General features: G+C 30.0%; 1 protein-coding gene across 1 annotated transcript; it reads left to right on the top strand.

Moving 5' to 3' along the window:
• Positions 1-35: 35 nt before the first annotated feature.
• LOC145755862 (myosin-4-like) lies at positions 36-21,604 on the top strand. The gene is made up of 43 exons (XM_082572100.1): positions 36-164; positions 915-1,013; positions 1,596-1,739; positions 2,109-2,265; positions 2,445-2,472; positions 2,629-2,740; positions 2,933-3,025; positions 3,162-3,225; positions 3,590-3,688; positions 3,946-4,049; positions 4,526-4,664; positions 5,095-5,243; positions 5,503-5,622; positions 6,103-6,273; positions 6,643-6,822; positions 7,546-7,678; positions 8,140-8,219; positions 8,502-8,707; positions 9,143-9,266; positions 9,495-9,631; positions 10,235-10,490; positions 10,644-10,725; positions 10,890-11,050; positions 11,454-11,630; positions 12,050-12,286; positions 12,718-12,861; positions 13,085-13,222; positions 13,738-13,845; positions 14,142-14,267; positions 14,762-14,881; positions 15,041-15,169; positions 15,496-15,563; positions 15,778-15,961; positions 16,545-16,710; positions 16,960-17,063; positions 17,456-17,592; positions 18,030-18,222; positions 18,707-18,799; positions 18,994-19,230; positions 19,688-19,858; positions 20,099-20,299; positions 20,736-20,886; positions 21,299-21,604. Exons 1-43 carry the CDS (start codon positions 57-59, stop codon positions 21,313-21,315), a joined length of 5,847 nt encoding a protein of 1,948 aa, XP_082428226.1. The 5' UTR covers positions 36-56; the 3' UTR covers positions 21,316-21,604.
• The last annotated feature ends 272 nt before the right edge of the window (positions 21,605-21,876 follow it).

The following is a 21,876-nucleotide window of genomic DNA, read 5'->3' as shown; positions in this document are numbered from 1 at the left end:
CGTTAATTTTTAACTACGGCTTTTTTTATTAAGCAGTAGAATTTTAGGCTACAACTATGGTATCCTGGGATCCAGTTCAAGCTGGAGCTGCTGCTGTTTATCTGAGATTAACTGCACAGGAAACTTTAACGATACAGGCGCAGCCATTTGCTGGCAAAAAAGCGGTAAATTTATGATTGTTTATTATTAAATATATAATGTATTTTCGATCAAACTATTTTGTTACTAAAATTACACAAAAATAAGACTTAAAAATTTACTTTTAAAATTACATAAAACTATCCTAACACAGGGTAATTCCCTTTTTCGCGATACTGACACGTGTTTTTAAAATTTATAAGGAATTGTCAATTGTAGTTTGTTTATGTAGAGAAAATTATAGAATTAGGCCATCTTAGTTTAGTGGTTGTTCTAGTTCGTATATTCATTGTATTTATAATAGATAATTTATTGATACAGCTTACTTCACTTTTAAATTAAGGCATCATATTTAAAATTGTTTTTTATTAAATAGTTATAAATCTGCAATTTTTTTTTTTGTATATATCTTTATTCTTGATGAGGAAAAGTCGAATGTGCGACTTATACATAGAGTAACATCAGTTACTCCGACCCAGTATCGAGTTGCTCGTGGCAGTTTGGGATATTATAGATGGTATATTTGCTCGGTAATTATACTGCTGATTAAGTGCTGGCTTAGCGGGAGTTTATATCATTTATAGCACCTTACTCAAGGGCGCTACAGCATGAGATCAGTGGGGAATAAACCCACGACCTCATGTGTGGTGTAGCAAGTGTTCTTACCACTACACCACGCTGCCTGTTACTGTGTGTTTAATTTACTTTCTTAGACAGTAGTTATCCTCAGATCACTTATATATCTTTGATATTAATAATGTTTTCATAAACTTAAGGTATGGGCTCCATGTAAGAAGAATGTTTACCAGAAAGGGGAGATTACGGGACCTTCTGAGAAGAAGGGATGTAAGATGGTGAAACTTGAAAATGGAGATGTAAGTAATTGGTTTAGGTATAAATTTTCCAAAATGTTAAAAACTTAAATTAACTGCTTTAACATAACACATTTTTATATATTGAATAACTTTACTAAGGTGTTTTGTTTTTTGTTAAAGGAACTATGTCTGTATGTTCACCCAGTCTGAAAGTAGGGCAGCAAGCACGCACAAGATTTTTTCGGTGAAAAAAATGCGCGCCTAAAATTGGCGTTTTGCATGCCTGGTTTTTTAAAAAATTAGCACACACACAATACGCCTTGTGGTAACATATTTAATCCAAATTTAAGTAAAACACACAAACATAAATCAGGCGTGCACGCTATACCGAAAACGTGCTTGCGCGTTAACACCATTTTTTATGCTTGCACGCGCAAGATCTCGTTGAAAACTGTCCTATTTTCTAGACTGGTTTATAACATTATAAATACAGGTTTATTAAGTTAGTATTTTACTAGTATACACTTTTAAACATTTAGTCGATTAGGTTTATTTTTTTACTAATAAATCTTTGCAAAGAATTTTAAGGGTCAGTTGTTTCTAAATATATTTTAACATATTTGTGTGTATTTAATATTCTAGGAGGTAAACGTGAAAGAAGACAATCTCCAAGAGCAAAATCCACCAAAGTTCGCGATGATAGAAGACATGGCAAACATGACTTATCTAAATGAAGCATCTGTGCTTTATAACCTGAGGGCGAGATATGAGAAGTTTATGATTTATGTAAGTGAAATATTTTTACTGGCAGCAGGGTGTTGGTAGTAACCCCACCGGCAAGATAGTGTAGTGGTCAATGCTTAATACACTACATTAAGTCACAGGTTTGATCCTTACTGCCCTCATGCTTTAGCGCTCTTAAGTAAGGCGTCATAATTGGCATAAACTCTTGCTAAGCCAGCACTTAATAATCAGCATAACTACCAGCAATTATAATTTATAATATCACAAACTGCCAAAGTCAACTAGAGCCTGTAACAGTTGTTACTCTGCATTAAGGTGGTAAAGTCAACTTTGCCACATCGAGGATAAAGATATATATATATATATATATATATATGTATATAAAAAAAACTAAAAAAATTTTTATTACAGACATACTCTGGTCTGTTTTGTGTGACTGTCAACCCATACAAGATATTACCGGTGTACGAGACTTATGTTGTGGGTTGTTACAAAGGGAAGAGAAGGGGGGAAATGCCTCCTCATATTTTCTCCATTGCTGATAATGCTTACAATGATATGTTGAGAAGTCAGTTGTTCTTATTTGTTCAGTATTAGTAAAGTGTTATTGTAGTTTTAATGATATTGAAATATTGTGTAATTTGTATGGTATTGTATTTGCTTATTTTTTAAGTTAATGAATATTTGAAAAGGTTTGATTATTATACATAAAACTATGTTTTTTATTGGAATTTATTTGATTTTTAGATCGTGAAAATCAATCTATGTTGATAACGTAAGTTTGTTTAATTTTGAAACAAAAAAAAACAATTATTTTATTGCTAAAATATTGTACCATAAAGGGATAATACTTACTTATGAACTTTTTGTTAACTATGAAAAAATATATTTTAATAATTTAACAAAATAGTTAACATTAACTGTATTCCAGTGGTGAATCTGGGGCAGGAAAGACTGTCAACACCAAGAAAGTAATCCAATATTTTGCCACTGTTGCTGCTCTGGGTGAAGCAAAACCAGATGACCAAAAACCTGGTGGAAAGGTAAAGTCTATGTTCTTAATTATTTTGCATTACCAAAGACAAATTACTAACTCTTCAGCTTATTTTTGTTTTGTGTTATTGCAACATGATACTGTACATATAAATACCTACTACAACTTGTTAGTAGTTGGATTTAAACCTAGTACCTCATAAAAAGAATAATTCAATAATAATTTTATTTGATACTTCAAGGGAACTCTTGAAGATCAAATCATCCAAGCAAATCCAGCTATGGAGGCTTTTGGAAATGCTAAAACTATCAGGAACGATAACTCTTCCAGATTTGTAAGTTTGGTTTTAGATTTTAAACAAAACAAAAATATAATGACACTTTTTTGTAAAATAGATTTTGCATAATGTGAACTAATTTTAAGTTTAATATTATTGGATTTTGTGGTTATAAAATTATTTTTTTGTGAAGGGAAAATTTATTCGGATTCAGTTTGGTAACACCGGAAAATTAGCATCTGGAGATATTGAAACATGTAAGTTAGTCAAACGTTTTGTATATAACTTTCTCCCTGATGTAGAAAGGTTAAACGCGCTAACTAAACATAGAGTAATAACTGTTACCCTAACCTAGTTTGAGCTGCCTGTGGCAGTTTGGGATATTGTAGATTATAATTGCCCTGTTATTAAGCTGCTGATTAAGTATTTGCTCAGCAGAAGTTCATACTGTTTATAGCGCCTTACTCAAGGGTGCTACAGCATGGGAGCATTGGGGAACAAACCCAGGACCTCATATGGTGTAGCAAGTGATTTTACTAATAAACCACGCTGTCAGTTTCACATTAATATGATTATACTGATATTATAATCAAAACTTAAAAATAATTTTTTTTTGTTCAGATCTTCTTGAGAAATCTCGAGTGATCTTCCAACAAGGCGGGGAGAGAGGATTTCATATTTTCTATCAAATATGTTCTGGAGTGAAACCTGAGTTGCTGGGTCTGTGTTAAACTTATTTTAATTAAATACCATAATCTTAAAAGACTTTAATTAGCAAAAATCAGGTTTAGAATTTCCAAATTTTAGGTTTTGTAAAATAACTTTATTATCTTCAATGTTAGAAGGCCAAATTCACATTCTTATTGCAGAAATATTATCTAAAATAAGTTTAAATTGTTGACTTAACTGCATTATTTTCTGAATACAAATTTTGTTATTTTATTATAACCACCAAATCAAACTTTAAATTTTCACAGAGATGTTGTTGGTGACAACAGACCCATATGACTACAAGTTTATGTCACAAGGCGAGGTTTCTGTCGCTGGATTGGATGATGGAGATGAGTTGAAGGCAACCGATGTAAGTTTGTTTGGTAAAATTTAAACGAATTTATGCAAACTTTTTAAACTCAAATTATCAACTGTGGTTAATTATTATTTGTTAGACCCAGACCTGATGTAAAATTAGGAAGTTTATTGACTTCATATTTTTAATTATGTACAAAAAAATATTATCTTGTATTCTAAACATGTGTAGCCTAATGCAATATTTAAATTTATATATTAGAAATGTATTCGATTCTTTATTTAATTAAAATTAAGTCAACTTTACACACGAAATATTGATTTAAACCATTACTTTAACAGTGGTTAATTAATGTTTAATATGTTTAGATCTAATGTAGAATTAAAATCTTTAATTGCTTCATATTTTTAATTATTTATATAAACTTTGATATAAAAATGATTTTTTCCTGTTTGTCAAAAATGTATATTTATTGAACAAATTTTAGAAAATGTATTTTGACAATTTCAATATTAAACTTTGATCTTTAGAGCGCTTTTGATGTTCTTGGTTTTAGCCAAGAGGAGAAGAATGGAATCTACAAGATCATGGGAGCCATTATGCACTCTGGAAACATGAAGTTCAAGCAGAAACCTAGAGAAGAACAAGCTGAAGCTGATGGAACTGAAGGTAAGTAGTTTTAACAGGCATTGTGCTTAAACAAGAAGAAAACTTGCTAATTTTTTATACTTCATTAATTGTTAAAATTAAATACACTTACATTTTTTGTATTTAAATTTGAGTTTATTTTTGTATAAAAAATGTAACCTACCAAATGATCAAAGGACATCTTTTCCTACCTTTTAATCTTAAAATTTATTTTTTTTGGGATATTTTTGAACTTTTTTGTCTGTTTTATTCATGAATTTTTAGTTCAAAACATACATTGTTCAACACTTTTATATAGTTGAATAATGCCCCTTTTCAGATGATGATAAAATAACCTACTAGCCATTTTGGTATTGTTTTAAACTATCTTATCTGTTTTATAGTCTTATTTTTGTGATTCTAGGTTATAACAATATGCATTATTTAAAAATTAATGTTTTTTATGTTACAGATGCTGATAAGATAACTTACTTACTTGGTATAAACTCCTCTGAGTTTGTGAAAGCTCTCTTACAACCTAAAGTAAGGGTGGGGAATGATTATGTTACCAAAGGACAAACTGTGCAGCAGGTTTATTTTGCTATTGGGGCCTTGTCCAAGGTAAATTTTTTTTATTTTAGTGAACATATAGTTTTTTTTGTATAATTTCGGTAATTCAAATTTTAAAAAAGTTAACAAAAGACTAAAATAAATATCATAGAAAAATGTTTTTTTTTCAGTTTTAAATAATTTAATATAAAAATTCTTTGCATAAAAGCCTTTTTTTGAAATTTTTAACTTTAATGTTGTTATTTAAATCTTGTTTTATTTAAATCTTAATAGGTTATATATATAATATTAAAATTATTTTAACTTTTAGGCTGTTTTTCATCGTCTGTTTAGTTGGTTGGTAAAGAAAATCAACGAAACTTTAAAAACTAATTTGCCGAGAAGTTTCTTTATTGGAGTGCTTGATATTGCTGGTTTTGAGATATTTGATGTAAGTTACATTTAACTTCACAATATAAATATTTCATTTATTTTAAATAGTTAAAACAATAAATACATATTTAGATAACATAACAAAAATTAGGTGTGTACCAAAATTAATATTTTTGGCACAACATTTTCAAAGTAGAAAAAATAAAAAATTTTTGCATTCATTTTAATGTCTATTTATGATTTAAAAATGTTTAAATGTTTCTCTTAACCTACAAATACTTTTACTCAGTTAAATTATAACCTGTAATCTTTGACATATTAGCAATTATTTTAACACTTTGTTTCTGAAATGTAACTTTTATTTCTAAAATGTAACTTTTATTTCTGAAATGTAACTTTTATTTCTGAAATGTAACTTTTATTTCTAAAATGTAACTTTTATTTCTAAAATGTAACTTTTATTTCTGAAATGTAACTTTTATTTTTTGAAATGTAACTTAACTTTAACTTAAACAACCCAATTTTTCTATATTTGTAGTTAAATAGTTTTGAGCAACTTTGCATCAACTTCACCAACGAAAAACTTCAACAGTTTTTCAACCACCACATGTTTGTACTTGAACAAGAGGAATATAAAAGGGAGGGAATTGATTGGGTGTTTATTGATTTCGGGTTGGATCTACAAGCCTGCATTGAGCTGATTGAAAAGGTACAGTTTCTTCTTCATGTAATGTAATTACTTCTATTCGTTATAAAATTAGGTATCATAAAGCATACTTTATAAAACATTGAGTTTTTGTTTGGTGGCTATTTCTTATTAGACCATTTTCAAAATCAAATCTGTTGTTTTAAACAATATGTTTACTAAGTACTTAGCAAATTAACAATGCTTTTACTACAGAATTAATTTTTTTTACTTATAGAATTAAAGCAGCTTTGTTTTATTTTATTTTGACTTTATTAAATCATTAATTTTTTTTTTAATGTCTTTAAAATGCAAAAAAAATTCCATTCCATAAAAATTGCTTCAAAAATCGATGCATAATAATTTAACATTTTTAGTATCTTAACATTTTAGCCTCTTGGTATAATGTCAATACTGGAAGAGGAATGCATGTTTCCAAAAGCATCTGATCAAACTTTTAAGGAGAAGTTGTACACCAACCATCTTGGTAAATCTAACAACTTCATCAAACCAAGACCTCAGATAAAGAGAAAGTTTGAAGCTCACTTTGAGCTTATTCACTATGCTGGAATTGTGAGTTATAATTTTTTTTTTGGTTTTTCGCACATTGATAAAAGTAAATAATAAATACGATATACAATTAATATTACAACAATGCGACGGGAAAAAATGACAAAATCAATTTAATGATTTAAAACATGCCAAAAGTAGTAATGTTTACATAAAGATTTTAAATATGTTATGGCATGGTCACCAAACCCAGTATATATTATATTAATAATAAATGCGATAAATAAAATACATTTTACAGAATATACACCAAAAAAATAAAACTATAACAAAGGAGTGACGAAATAACAAAATAAAATTGTACGGAAAAAAAAAGAAAGTTACGACACATTTTATTTATAAAGTTATTTGTTATAATCTTGTAGGGAACATAACCAAAGCTGCATAAGTTTTTTCTTAAATACTGTAAATATTAGAATAAAAAAACATCAATTTAAATATTACAAACCATATTGTATAAATTTAATTTTAACTTAAAATTACCTAAAAAGTAATGGGTAACTGGATTAAACTTTAACATTGTAATGATCCAAAACTGTAAAAGGATAATTTTTACATCTGTTTTTACCTATGTAGGCCAAAAGCATAATAAGTATTAAAAATAAAAATTATGAGTATTAAAAAAAATACAAAAGCATTATAAGTATTAAAAATAAAAACCTTTGCTTTTATTTCATTAATTTTATATTATTTCTAATATTTAACTTTTTTTACTTTTTACATTAGGTTGGTTACAATATAACAGGATGGCTTCAAAAGAACAAAGATCCTCTGAATAACTCAGTTGTTGCTTTGTACAAGAAATCAGCACTTAAAGTTTTGGCCTTGGTCTGGGAAGAATATGTTTCACCTGAAGACAGTAAGTTGTTGTTATGGTAACGTTGCATTGTGGGTAGTAATAACAAGTGTCAGTTTAATTATAATGGGGATCAACTTTACATTATTTATTTTTTTAAATATTTATTTATTTTTGATGTGGTAAGGTCGACTTCACGACCTTTACATGGAGTAACATCAGTGACCCTAAACTAGTCTTAAGCTGTTTTTGGCAGTTTAGGATAAGCTGCTAATAAGGTATTCATCAGTGGTTTATACTGTTTTTTGCACCTAACTGAAGGGTGTACATCATGAGAGCAGTAGGGAACGAACCCAAGGCCACATGTAGTATAGCAAAGTGTTTTTACCACTACACCATGCTGCCAGTTAACCAAATATATAACCAGATATATGGTCCTCAGTTTATTTTTCCTAATTGTTCAATAATATTAAGGTTAGAGTAAATGCATTTGATTTTTACAAATTACGATTATTTTGTTCCAGCATCAAGCAGTGGTGGAGGAGGAAAGAAAGGTAGGAGAGCCAAGGGTGGTTCTTTTCAAACTGTTTCATCTCTACACAGGGTATGTTTATGATGAAAAGTTATATTTCTAAATGAACCTTTTTGTATAAACCAGTTAGTAATGCTTTGACAACATTTTTATCAATGATATATCAAAGTATTTTATGTAGCAGCAACTTTTTCTGTTAAAGCTTATACAATAGCACAAAGATGATATTATACCTAACTACTTAAAACATCTTTAGACCAAGCCAAAAAAGTAAAACAGTTCATCAGGATTACAAAGTTTTTAAAATTTAGCATTGTTAAACACAACTACTTGCATGTATCCATGTATCTATAGGAGTCTTTGAATCGGCTGATGGCTAACTTGAGATCCACCCAACCTCATTTTGTTCGCTGTATCATCCCAAATGAACAGAAAACACCAGGTGTTCTGGACAGCAATCTTACTTTACATCAGCTTAGATGTAATGGTGTGTTGGAGGGTATTAGGATCTGTAGGAAAGGTTTTCCAAGCAGAATTCTATATGCTGAGTTTAAACAGAGGTAATTTTTTGACTAAAATTTAATAGTGATTTTGTTGTAATTCTTTGAATAATGTAATTATATTTTTAAAGGCTTTTTGTTTAAATATACTGACTGCGTTAAGTGGTGGTCAGAACACTTGGCTTCATTACATGAGGTCCTGGGTTCAATTCCAAATGCTTTTATGCTCTTAAGTCCTTGAGTAAGACGCTATAAACAGTAAAAACTTCTTCTGAGCCAACACTTAATCATCAGCCTAATTATCGGGCATTTACATTCTATAAAATCCTAAACTGCAGAAGGTAACCTGAGATTGGGTAAGGGTAACTTATGTCTTTTTGAGTTTAGGTTGTTCCTTTCCACTTCTAGAAAAAATAAATCTAAAACATTTTAAAAAACTTCAGATTTAAAACGATTAACTGTTTTAAAACGATCAATTTCTTAAATTGTTTTAAGGTATCGAATTTTGAACCCAAATGCAATACCACATGGACAGTTTGTGGACAGCAAGAAAGCAACAGAGAAATTAATGGCAACTCTGGATTTGGATACTGCTCAATATCGATTTGGCAACACTAAGGTATTCTGCTGTATTCTCTACTATTTTAAAACAATAAAAATTACATTAAAATAGTAAAAGTTTTTTATTTTTTTGTATTTACATGTAAATGAATTTTGTTGGATAGGTCAAAAAAGACAAAAACAAATTACTTCAAACTTTTTTATTTTGTAATTTTTTTTTAACCTGTCAATCAAACTTAAAATCTATGCTTGGTGAGGTTTACATTGACAACTAATTTTTTTTCAGATATTCTTTAAAGCCGGTATGCTTGGTACATTGGAAGATATGAGAGATGAAAGATTGAGTATTATTATAATGAAGTTACAAGCTAGAGTGAGGGGGAAATATATGAGGATCGAGTTTCAGAAGATGTTAGAAAGAAGGCAAGCGTCATTTAAAATTTTACATATTTTGACTATTAATATTATTTAGCAAATCTTTTTTTACGTAAGTTATATCTGTGTGTAATAATTTGAAATTTTTACTTGGATGATTTTATTCACACAACATAGTCTTGCTGTCCATTTTAAATGTTATATATTTTTTGAAATTCTTTTAAACTTATGTTAAATATTTTATTGTATAATTTATTTATATATAATTACTAGCTTTACCAGGCAGTGTGGTGTAGTAGTAAGAACACTTGCTACACCACACATGAGGTTGTGGGTTTAATCCCCACTGATCTCATGCTGTAGCGCCCTTGAGTAAGGCGCTATAAACGGTATGAAGTTCTGTTGAGCCAGCACTTAATCAGCAGCATAATTATCGGGCAATTATAATCTATAATATTCCAAACTGCCACAGGCAAATTGAGACTGGGTCAGAGTAACTGGTGTTACTCTATGTTCAAGTCGCGCATTCAACTTTTCTACATCAAGGATAATGATATATACAAAAAAATATATATATAACTGTTTAACAAACATGCATTTTTCCAAATTGTTTTATGTTTTTAAGAAATTTAATTTTATTTTGTATTTTAGAATGGCTTGTGCATTAATTCAAGCCAACATCAGAGCCTACCTTGCTGTTCGGAACTGGGAATGGATGAGATTAATGTTCAAGATTAAACCTCTCCTGAAGTCTGCAGAGAACGCTAAGGAGATGGAGATTATTGAGAAGGAGATGGAGGATGCCAAGGAGCAATTAGATAAGGAAAAGAAGAGGAGGCAGGAGCTGGAAGATGCACAGGTTGTGCTTATCCAAGAGAAGAATGATCTCGTGTTAAGACTAAGTTCTGTAAGTTTGTTTTTTTCTTCAGAAAGTTTATGTATAGCTAATCAACTAGTGTAAAAAAAGGTCAAAACGATTTGTATTTAAACAATCTGTGGTTGTCTTGTAATTTCATTACTGAGTAACTTTATGTTTTTCTGAAATGTGATGATATTTTAGGAGCAAGATGTGTTGCAAGATTCAGAGGACAGATGTGAACAACTCATCAAGTCTAAAGTGGAAATGGAATCAAGGATTAAAGGTAAGTTTTGTGAAATCAGAAAATCTTTAAACCTCTTTACTTAAAAAAAATGGTTTTTCTGTTTATTTACAAAACTGCATTTTATTTACCTCTTATGTAACTGAGTTTTCTTTTTAATTTTTCATACCTTTGTCTTAACAATAAAAATAAAACATTTTTAACAGATATTGAAGAGAGATTGGAAGATGAAGAGGAAGCCAATAACGACATGCTCTCAAAGAAGCGGAAACTGGAGGATGAATGCTCTGAGCTGAAGAAAGACATTGATGATCTTGAACTTACTCTTGCTAGGGTGGAAAAGGAAAAGCATGCAACTGAGAATAAGGTTTACTAATTGTTTTAAGTTCATGTTTATTTAAAATTTATAAGCTTCAAAAATTTTTATTACTTTACATTTACTCTTTGATGTTTACATTTGTTCTTTTAATGGTATTTTACATTTGCTCATTGATTTTTTTAACCAACTCTACATTGAATCATTTTAAACAATCTTAATGAGTTTTAATTAATTTTTACTTAGTTGTGTAGTTTTAACTTTTTGAACAAAACTAACATAGTTTTAATAATTTAACTTCAAACTTTTCAAGTCTTTGTTTGATCAAAAATTTTACAGTTACTGATAATAATGTACAGTTGCTTCTCAGAAAAAAAATATGTTAAATTTTTTTTTTTTTAATTTTAAGATTTAACAAGATTTTTAATATAAACAAATAAAAAAATGTTATTAGGCTAAAAACTTGAAAGAAGAACTCTCCAACTTGGAAGAAAATTTGGAGAAAACGAACAAGGAAAAAAAACAGTTGCAAGAATCTCATCAACAAACACTCGATGACCTTCAAACAGAAGAGGATAAAGTTAACACTTTGTCAAAACAAAAATCAAAGTTGGAACAGCAAGTTGACGATGTGAGTAATTTTAAATTAAGTTGTTGTTAATGATTTATTAGATATATTGAATTGTGTGACCATGCTATAATTACTTTGAAGTTATTTTGTTAACATTGTTGTTTATGGCATGTTTTAAATCATAAAATTGATTTTATCATTTTTTTGTTGTGTTGAAAAATGAAAAAAAAGTAAAATTAACTGATTACTTTTTTAATCATGTTCATAAATGCGCAAAAAATCTTTTAAAAAAATAAATATAAAAATATTTCTGATAACGAACAGAATTTTTTTACTTTTTTTACTACTCTTCTTATAATAAAGGCAAATAAATAACTGACATCAGTTAAGGTTCTTTACAACAAATGTTAACTAACTTATAATTTTTTAAATATATATAAATATATTTTTCGAAATCTTGAGTATATTTTTTAATTTAGTTGGAAGCATCTCTTGAACAAGAAAAGAAAATTCGAATGGAACTCGAGCGAACAAAACGCAAACAAGAAGGAGATATTCGATTGTCTCAGGAAACAATCATGGATCTTGAGAATGATCGGCAAACACTGGAGGAGAAGATCAGGAAGAAGGATTTTGAGTATAATCAGATCACAACCAAGCTAGAAGATGAGAGAAGTATTATTTCCCAACTTCAGAGAAAAATTAAAGAACTGCAGGTTTGTTTTTTTTATATTTTTTTATCTTCGATGTGGGAAAGTCAAAATGCGCAACCTAAACATAGATTAACAACAGTTACACCGACCCAGTCTCGAGTTGCCTGCGGCAGTTTGGGATATATCAGAATATAGTTCTCGGATAACTGCTGATTAAGTTTTGGCTTAGTAGCAGTTCATACTGTTTATGGCACCTTGCGCCACAGCTTAAGGGCGCTACAGCATGAGATTACTGGGGAGCGAATTAACTATGTTTTTCCCTAAAAGTTTAATTGGCTTTTAGACTTTTATTTATAATTTAAATTCTTATATTTTAAAAACTGCATAATCAATTTTAAAAATATTGGTATCTTTGTGCAAGTTACAAAAATATAACAATTAAAAAATAAATCTTTTGGCTACATAGTCCCTTTAACATATGCCTTTTTACTTAGGCTCGCATTGAAGAGCTTGAAGAGGAACTGGATGCAGAGCGTGCTGGTAGAGCAAAGGTTGAGAAACAGAGGACTGATATGTCCAGAGAGTTGGAAGAGATTAGTGAGAGGTTGGAGGAGTCTGGAGGAGCTACAGTTGCTCAGGTGATCACATATCAATAATACTGAAAGCTTAGTTGAGATATATAAAGCCTTTCTAAAAATTTTACTATAATTAAATTAATTTTAAAAATTAAATAAAAGTAGAATATTTATTTTTTTGTACTTTTCTATTTTTTGTACTTCTGTATTACTTTTTTGTACATTTCTATTACTTGTTCGTACTTCATTACTTTTTTTTTATAACTTTCACTTACTTTATTTGTAGATTGAGTTAAACAAGAGAAGGGAGGCTGAGTACAGTAAACTAAGACGTGAATGCGAGGAATCGAACTTGGCACATGAAGCAATGGTTTCAACAATGAGGAAAAAACATGCAGACACTTTGGCTGAACTAAGCGAACAGGTTGGTTTACTACTTTAGTTTGTTTGTATTAGTATGCAAGTAAATGAGTATAAAATTAAGTGCATTTATAAGGATAACTTCTCAACTACTGACAGCGTGTTGTAGTAGTTAAAACACTTGCTACACTACTTGAGGTCCTGGGTTCGATTACCACTGCTCTTATGCTGTAGCGCACTTAAGTAAGGCACTATAAACAATCTGAATCCTGCTAGGCCAATACTCAAAAATTTCCCAAACTGACGAAGGCAACTCGAGACTGGGTCGAGGTAGCACCTTTTCACATCGAGGATAAAGATATATAATATATATATTAATTTATTTAATCTTTGTAAACAATTTTATCAATTTGTGGGAATTTATTTTTATCGGATAATGCTTCCAATTTGTTTTAACAGTCTAAATCTACAACTTAATGTTAAAATCAATTTATTTCTTACAGCAACATACATGTATAATAAGGCTTTTACACTTTAATTTTCTATAATTTTATTTTACATTTGATTTAATATCTTTAGGTTGATAATTTACAAAGAGTAAAACAAAAACTTGAGAAAGAAAAAAGTGAAATGAAAATGGAGATTGATGATCTTTCAAGCAATGTGGAAGTTGTGACAAAACAAAAGGTAACTGTTTAATTGTTGTTGTTTAACAATGCTTTATATTAGATCAGTTTGTTTAATCTAGGATAAACTACAAGTTGAAACATAATTTGTTTTAAATTTAAAAAAGGCAAAATGGGTTTTGATATTTGTTTAAAATTTAAAATTTTTATTAATTAAAGTATGTTTTAAAACTAATAATTTTACATTTTTCGGCTTCTAAAAATCTTTTTTTTTGCCAGCACCTAATAATCTCAAGGTGGATTTTTATGTTGCAATCTTTCTAAACTAATTATTAACAAAATTTTATAAATTTTTAGTTAAGTTTTGAAAAAGTTGGGCGGAACCTGGAAGATCAATTATCGGAAGCTAAATCTAAGAATGATCAAATGCAGAGAGACTTAAAAGAAATTAATGCGAAACATGCAAGACTTTCTAGTGAGAATGTAAGTAGTATTTCTTTTTGAGTATATTTTATAATAAATGTTATTCATATTTAAATACTGAAAAAAATCTTTCTTTTGCAGTTTTAAAATCCAACAATATTAATAATTAACCGGCAGCTTGGTGTAGTGGTAAAAACACTTGCTACACCACACATAAGGTTGTGGGTTCAATCCCCACTTAGCTCATGCTGTAGTGCTCTTGAGTAAGGCGCTATAAACGGTACGACTCCTGTTGATCCAGCACTTAATCAGCAGCATAATTACTGGGCAATTATAATCTATAATATCCCAAACTGCTAAAGGCAACTCGAGACTGGGTCGGGGTAACTGATGTTACTCTATGTTTAAGTCCTGCATTGAACTTTTCCACATCAAGGATAAAGATATATATAAAAAATAAGGTTATAAATTGGCCAGAAAAAGGTATTTAAGAAATTATTTATTAAAACTATGATTTTTTGGTGGAATAAATTAATGTTTTACGAACTTTTTAGGGTGAGTTATCAAGGTTGGTTGAAGAGAAGGAATCGTTGATGAATCAATATAATCGAACCAGAAACTCTCTACAACAACAACTTGAGGAAATTAAGAGGCAACTTGAAGAGGAATCTAAGGTTAAATATTAGTGCTTAAATATTTAATATTTACTTTTTTTAACTGTCTGTTTGCATAAAAAACTTAATTGTAATAAAAACATGAACCTTAAATTAACACTTGCAAAATTTCAAACAATTGACACTTTTTTACATCAAAGTTTACAATATTTTTTCTAGGCCAAGAATGCGCTCGCTCATGCAGTACAAGGAGCTCGTCATGACAACGATCTTCTTCGGGAGCAATATGAGGAGGAACAGGAAGCAAAAGCTGAACTTCAGAGGAGTTTAAGTAAAGCAAATGCAGAGGTTTGTAGCTTGGTAAAATCTGTAATAATATATCTAAAAATTCAAAAGTATGTCAAGTAAAATTGTGGCTTGAAATACTGTAAGTAGATACATAAAAGAAAATCTTAAACATATATTAAAGCTTTATTATTTTTTATTAATTTGTAATATTATATTTGTGCATTTGGTTAAAAACATTGACACTTTTAATCTTTACACTACCATTAATATAAACAAAAATTGTAATACTGTTTATGAAGCAATACACTTCTTAAAGAAATGCAATTAAATACAGTATTATACGTTGTTTATCTTTAACATTAATTAAAACTACAAATGTTGTTTAGGTTGCTCAATGGAGAACCAAATATGAAACTGATGCTATACAAAGAACTGAAGAACTGGAAGAAGCCAAGTAAGTTTTTATTTAATAACTTGAAATTTAATAAAATATTAGTAGGCTTGTATTTAAAATTAATGAATTAAGATAACCATTTATTTGCTTGTTTGTACAACTCAATTTGCAAATTTTTCTTACAATTAAATTATTTTTCAAATTATTATTCTCTTACTTTAATGAATTATATTTTTTTTAATTCTTGGCATAAAAATATAATTTAAAACGTTAGAAAGAAACTAGCAACTCGCTTGCAAGAAGCAGAGGAAGCTGTAGAAACTGCTCAAGCAAAAGCTTCAAGTTTGGAGAAAACAAAATCGAGGTTGCAAGGTGAATTAGAGGACGTTGTCATTGATTTGGAGAAGTCGAATGGAGCTGCTGCAGCATTGGACAAAAAGCAAAGAAATTTTGACAAGGTTAGAGTTTGTTTTTATATATTTATATGCTAGGTAACCACCCGATGTTAGATCTAGATGCTCTATTATAAAGTAAGTCTATAAATTGCTTACTGCCAAAATGTAGTCGCATTAAATGTTTACCGCTTCTATTATGTTATGTATATATTATGTATAGCAATATTTAAATATGTAGCCAAAAGAAAATTTTTATTTTTTGGTGTCTTATGTTGAGATAACAGTAAGGTTTTTGTATACATACCCATAAAGAAACAATTAGATTTACCGCTAATGAGGTGGGGGTTCAATTCCCACTGCTCTCTTGCTGTAGCGCCCCTGAGTAAGGTGTTATAAACGGTATAAACTCCTGCTCAGCCAGCACTTAATCAGCAGGATAATTATTGGGTAATTTTAATCTATAATATCCCAAACTGCCACAGGCAACTCGAGACTGGGTTGGAGTAACTGGTGTTACTCCATGTTCAAGCCGCGCATTCAACTTTTCTACAACAAGAATAAAGATATAAATTTGTTAGTTTATAAAGATAAACATGAACTAGATTTACCTAAAATACAAAAAAAAATTAAATATTTTTGATCACAGATCTTGGCTGAGCACAAAGAGAAACAAGAGGAACTTCAAGTCGACTTTGAGCTGAGTCAGAAAGAAGGACGAGCTCTCTCGACCGAGTTGTTCAAGATGAAAAATGCTTATGAGGAGTCTTTAGAGGCGCTAGAGACAATTAAAAGAGAGAATAAGAATTTACATGGTAGGTCTATACCATCTTAATAATTTGATCTTTGATGCTGGTTAAGCAAAAATATTTGACATGGAAGCAGTGGGAATTAAACTCAACACCTCCGTACGATTTTTAAGTTATGTGACCATTTTAAGTAACCATGTTATTGTTTTAATTCATCTACATTAGAAAAAAATTTACTTTTTTGAAAATACTTTTTTTCCGTTTACTTAAATTGTGTCTACCAATAGCTAACCACTTTTTTGTTCACCTATGTAGAGGAGATAGCAGATATAACAGATCAGCTGGGAGAAGGAGGGAAAAGTATTCACGAACTTGAGAAAATGAGAAGAAGTTTAGAACACGAAAGAAGTGAATTACAGGTGAGATGCTGTTTGGTGTCAAGCAATTGTTTTATTTAAATACCTGCAGCGTGGTGTAGTGGTCATCACTTTTGGCGTCACTAAATGATATTATAGGTTCAATTCTCACTGCTCTTATGCTGTAGCAGCATTAATTAAGGTGCTATAAACGGTATAAACTCCTGCTGAGTCGGTACTTTATCACCAGCTTGTTTATTGGGCAATTATAATCTATAACATCCTAAACTAGCAAAGTCAACCCGAGACTGGGTCGGGGTATCTGATGTTACTCTATGTTTAGGTCGTGCATTCAACCATTCCACATTAAAAAATATATATATATTTGTTTATATATAACTTCAGGATTAGGGTTTTTTAAAGATTACTGATGACTTCAATAAATTATTTTAAAGGGTGCACTAGAAGAAGCAGAAGGTGCATTTGAAAACGAGGAGAGCAAAGTTCTGCGACTTCAGATCGAGATAGCTCAACTCAAACAAGATTTTGAGAGAAGGTTGCATGAAAAAGATGAAGATATTGATAACACCAGGTCAGCCATTACAATTTTTTTATAATTTTTTTATTTGTATATATCTTTTTCTTCGATGTGGGAAAGTCGAATGCGCGACTTAAACATAGTGTAACATCAGTTACTCCGACCCAGTCTCGAGTTGTCTATGGCAGTTTGGGATATTATGGATAATAATTGCCGGATAATTATACTGCTGATTAAGCGCTGGGTCAGTAGGAGTTCATATCATTTATAGCCTCTTACTCAATGGCGCTACATCATGAGATCAGTGGGGATTGAATCCACTCCCTTTGATATTGTTTTTCGTAGATAAAGCCATATTAATTATTGTTATGTAGTAATTAAGAGTAGTCAAAGGACAAAGCAGTTTAATATTTTTTTGGTTTGATTATACTTTAGATTTTATTAATTTGGTTTGAAAAAAATTTAGTATACATGTTGTAAAATTTGCTTAGGCGAGCTGGCCAACGTTCTTTGGAGTCTATGCAGGCCACTTTGGATGCTGAAGGAAAAGCAAGATCAGAAGCTGTCAGGATGAAAAAGAAGATGGAAAGTGACATCAATGATCTAGAGATGCAGTTAAGTCATGCAAACAGACAAGCACAGGATGCGATCAGGCAACTCAAGGACATTCATGCATCTAACAAGGTTGTTAATTTTAAATATAAGCTTAGACACATTTTTGTTTCAGAAAAATCTGAATTAGCACGTTTCCTTTTTTTTCCACATTTTTGGACTTTGGACTAATCAAGTCTAAAAAAACAATGATATGGCATAAAGTTTGGGTTTGGTGACCATGCCATAACATACTTAAAATCTTTGTGTTAACATTAATATTTTTGGCATGTTTTAAATCATTAAATTGATTTTGTAATTTTTTCCCGTCGCATTGTTGTAATATTAATTCTATATCGTATTTATTATTTACTTTTATCAATGCGCGAAAATCAAAATAAAAAAAAATAAAAATAAAAAAATGTTCTTTTTTGGCTCTGCTAAAGAGGTGGTTTAAATTAAAAAAACCTTGACTGTTTGCCGTTGAATTTATTTTTGCTTTTTTTGTATTATTTTTCTTGAAATATTAAGTATAGTTTCAATGTTTTTTGTATAATGTAACCTTATATAATTGTAGGACTTACAACTACAAATGGATGAGGTTGCACATAGAAATGACGATTTAGAAGAACAACAATCGGTGGTAGACAGAAGGGCCAACCTTTTGATGGTAAGAGAAAAAGATTTAAAAGCTTAAAGTTTTAAAATTCTATAGGCTATACTAAAAAAAATTAAGCTAAGTTGATCCGTTTTAAATTACTTTTCTATTCATTAAGTTTATTAAACTACGTAGCTACCTCAAAGACATTAACATTAGACCTTCATCTATTTTTCTAACATTTTTTTGTTGTATTTTAACTTTAGGCCGAAGTTGAAGAAATGAGATCAAGTTTGGAGCAAGCAGAGAGAGGAAGAAAGATGGCAGAAGGAGAGTTGATGGAAGTTAGCGAACGTTCCAACTTACTTTACACACAGAACACTGCGTTGATCAACCAGAAGAGAAAACTGGAAGGAGAGGTCCAGAACTTACAGGGGGAGATTGAAGAATCTATCCAGGAACAAAGAAATGCTGAAGAGAAGGCCAAAAAGGCGATCACTGATGTAAATATTTGTTTTAGCTTTAATTTAAAGATTTTTATACTAAATTGGTTGGACTCTTGCTGTTTTATTTAAATAAAAACTTCGATACAATGTTTTGACGCAAAGTTTTAAATTTTTATGTTATTCTACAAAAGTAAGAAGTATTAATAAGACTTTATAAAGACTTTAAAACTACAATAATTGAGGTCTTGTGTTCGATCCTAACTGCTCTCATATTGTTGCGCCTTTAAGTAATGCGCCATAAACAAAAAACTCCTGCTTAGTCAGCACCTTGATTATTGGGCAACTATAATCAGTAATATCCCAAACTATCAAAGTCAACTTAAGATTGGGTCGGGGTAACAGTTGTTACACTATGTTGAAGTCGTAAAGTTGACCTTTCCACATCAAGGATAAATATACTTAAAAAAAGGTATTTCAAATCATGGTATTGATAAATTTACTTAACTAATTTTAGGCGTCAATGATGGCAGAGGAGTTAAAGAAGGAACAAGACCAATGTTCTCATCTAGAACGAATGAAGAAGAACATTGAACAACATGTTAAAGATTTACAAATGAGATTGGACGAAGCTGAACAAGTTGCATTGAAGGGTGGAAGAAAACAGCTTCAAAAACTAGAGACCAGAGTAAGATTGTAATAATTAAAAATGTCAAACGTTGGAGACAAGGAAATTTTTGCTAAATCAGATGTGTAACTTGCTTCAAAAATCCATATATTTTTTTTTTAAAACTTAGTAAAAAAATAGTTTAGTTTTGGGATTTGAAAAAAGAAACAAAGTTGATTATTTAGTCAAAAACGATTTGACATTGTAGTAAGATTGATCAAGTGCTTTGTACTTTAACTGAACAATAAATATGAAATTTAGGTGCGTGAACTTGAAAACGAGGTTGATTCTGAGCAGAGAAGATGTGTTGATATCACGAAACAAACTCGGAAGTCGGAGAGGAGAATCAAGGAGATCACATATCAAGCAGAAGAGGATAAAAAGAACCTCACAAGGATGCAGGATCTGGTCGAGAAGTTGCAGATCAAAGTAAAAACCTACAAGCGACAGTGTGAAGAAACGGTATATCTTTATTAATGTACCTTTTTGTTAACTAGTAAACTCCGAGCTAGCGTATAACAAATTATACAAAAACCAGAAACCATTTCTGCCAAAAACAGTAACGCACCTTATCGAAAAAACGTCCAGACAGCTAATGTGTAATCAGGCAAAGCAAAAGGCGCAATAGAATTAAGAACAATTTATTACATCATATTAATTTTACTGTAAACGTCATTCGTGTGTTAACGTTGGTATTACTTGAAAGGATGAGGGTTTGTGTTTTTTACATTGAAACAAACGATACAAAATATCATAAGTTCTGTTGTCAACAGAATGTTTTTCGAGTTAGCTAAAAAAATACACATTTTTTGTAATAAATCAATATTATTTACAGACCCAATGTATATTTTATATAACTGTTTATGGTATCCATACTTAACAATTCCTTTTTTTTCAGGAAGAACAGGCTAACTTGAATCTTACAAAATACCGCAAACTTCAACATGAATTAGATGATGCTGAAGAACGAGCTGATGTAGCTGAAGCTGCTTTAAATAAGTTAAGAGCAAAGGCGAGAGATGGAACCTCGTATGCTAACTATGGAAAAGGTATTTTTAATTTAAATTTATAGTTTTTTGTTTATTTGCTGGTTTTAAGGTAAAAACCCATACTAATACAAGCATTTTTAAAGATTTTTCTGCTCTTATGCTGTAGCGCCCTTGAATAAGGCGATATTTACGGTATGAACTTCTGCTAATCCAGCACCTCATCAGCAGCATAACTATCGGGCGTTTTTTCAATCTATAATTTACCAAACTGCTAAAGGCAACTCGAGACTGGTTCGGAGTAGCAGTTACTCTATGTTTAGGTCAAAAAGTCGATTTTCCCACATCAAGGAAAAGAAAAATAGAACTTTAATTATTTACAATAAAGTCAATAAAGAAAAATAGAACTTTAATTATTTACAATAAAAATTTAAATTAAGAAAACCTAAAAAGATAAATTAAATGTTTTTTTTAGATCCAAACAACATGTAAAAACCATCCAATCACGCTTTTACTTGTACCAAAACTACCAGTCTATTTGCATGTTTATACCCTTTTATTTTTGCGTTTTGTTTCTATACATTTAATGCACTATTTGTAAATAGGTTGCTTATCCAAAATAGTAAAAAATATTAGATTTTTTTAACAGCGTTCATTAAATTCAACCAGTTTAAAGACTTTAACCATGTTAATTCTTGAATGTATATATTTGTAATGTTGAAGTTATTGTTGTAATTAAATAAACCGTATAAATTGTTACCCCTTCACGCAATAATAATAAAAAAACCGCATGAAAAATTGTTTTTTTGATTTGAAAAATACTGGGCTTATATTACTGGTCAGTTTTAACAATTGATAATAATTTTTAGTCAGATATTTAGGTTTTAGTATCATACAACTAAGTTAAAATAATAAAAAAAAACAAGTTTTTTAGTTCATTTGTAGACTTTACAAAGATTTTATAGTTTGGAAACTTTGTTAAAAAAATTTGGCAACATGATCGATTCGCATGGTTGAATTTATTTCGTCAGAAGTTAGGTCAGGATGAATGAA

Source organism: Corella eumyota, chromosome 1 (assembly GCF_963082875.1).
Source record: "Corella eumyota chromosome 1, kaCorEumy4.1, whole genome shotgun sequence".
NCBI lineage: Eukaryota > Metazoa > Chordata > Ascidiacea > Phlebobranchia > Corellidae > Corella > Corella eumyota.
The sequence above is the reverse complement of the archived record's forward strand: the minus strand, read 5'-3'. Positions and strand labels throughout refer to the sequence as shown.

Excerpts from the sequence above, each read along its gene's own strand:
- LOC145755862 (XM_082572100.1), top strand. The coding sequence starts at position 57 with ATGGTATCCTGGGATCCAGTTCAAGCTGGAGCTGCTGCTGTTTATCTG. Across the intron at positions 1,740-2,108 it reads ATGAGAAGTTTATGATTTAT|ACATACTCTGGTCTGTTTTG; the intron begins GTAAGTGAAATA and ends TTTTTATTACAG. Across the intron at positions 13,223-13,737 it reads TGGCTGAACTAAGCGAACAG|GTTGATAATTTACAAAGAGT; the intron begins GTTGGTTTACTA and ends TAATATCTTTAG.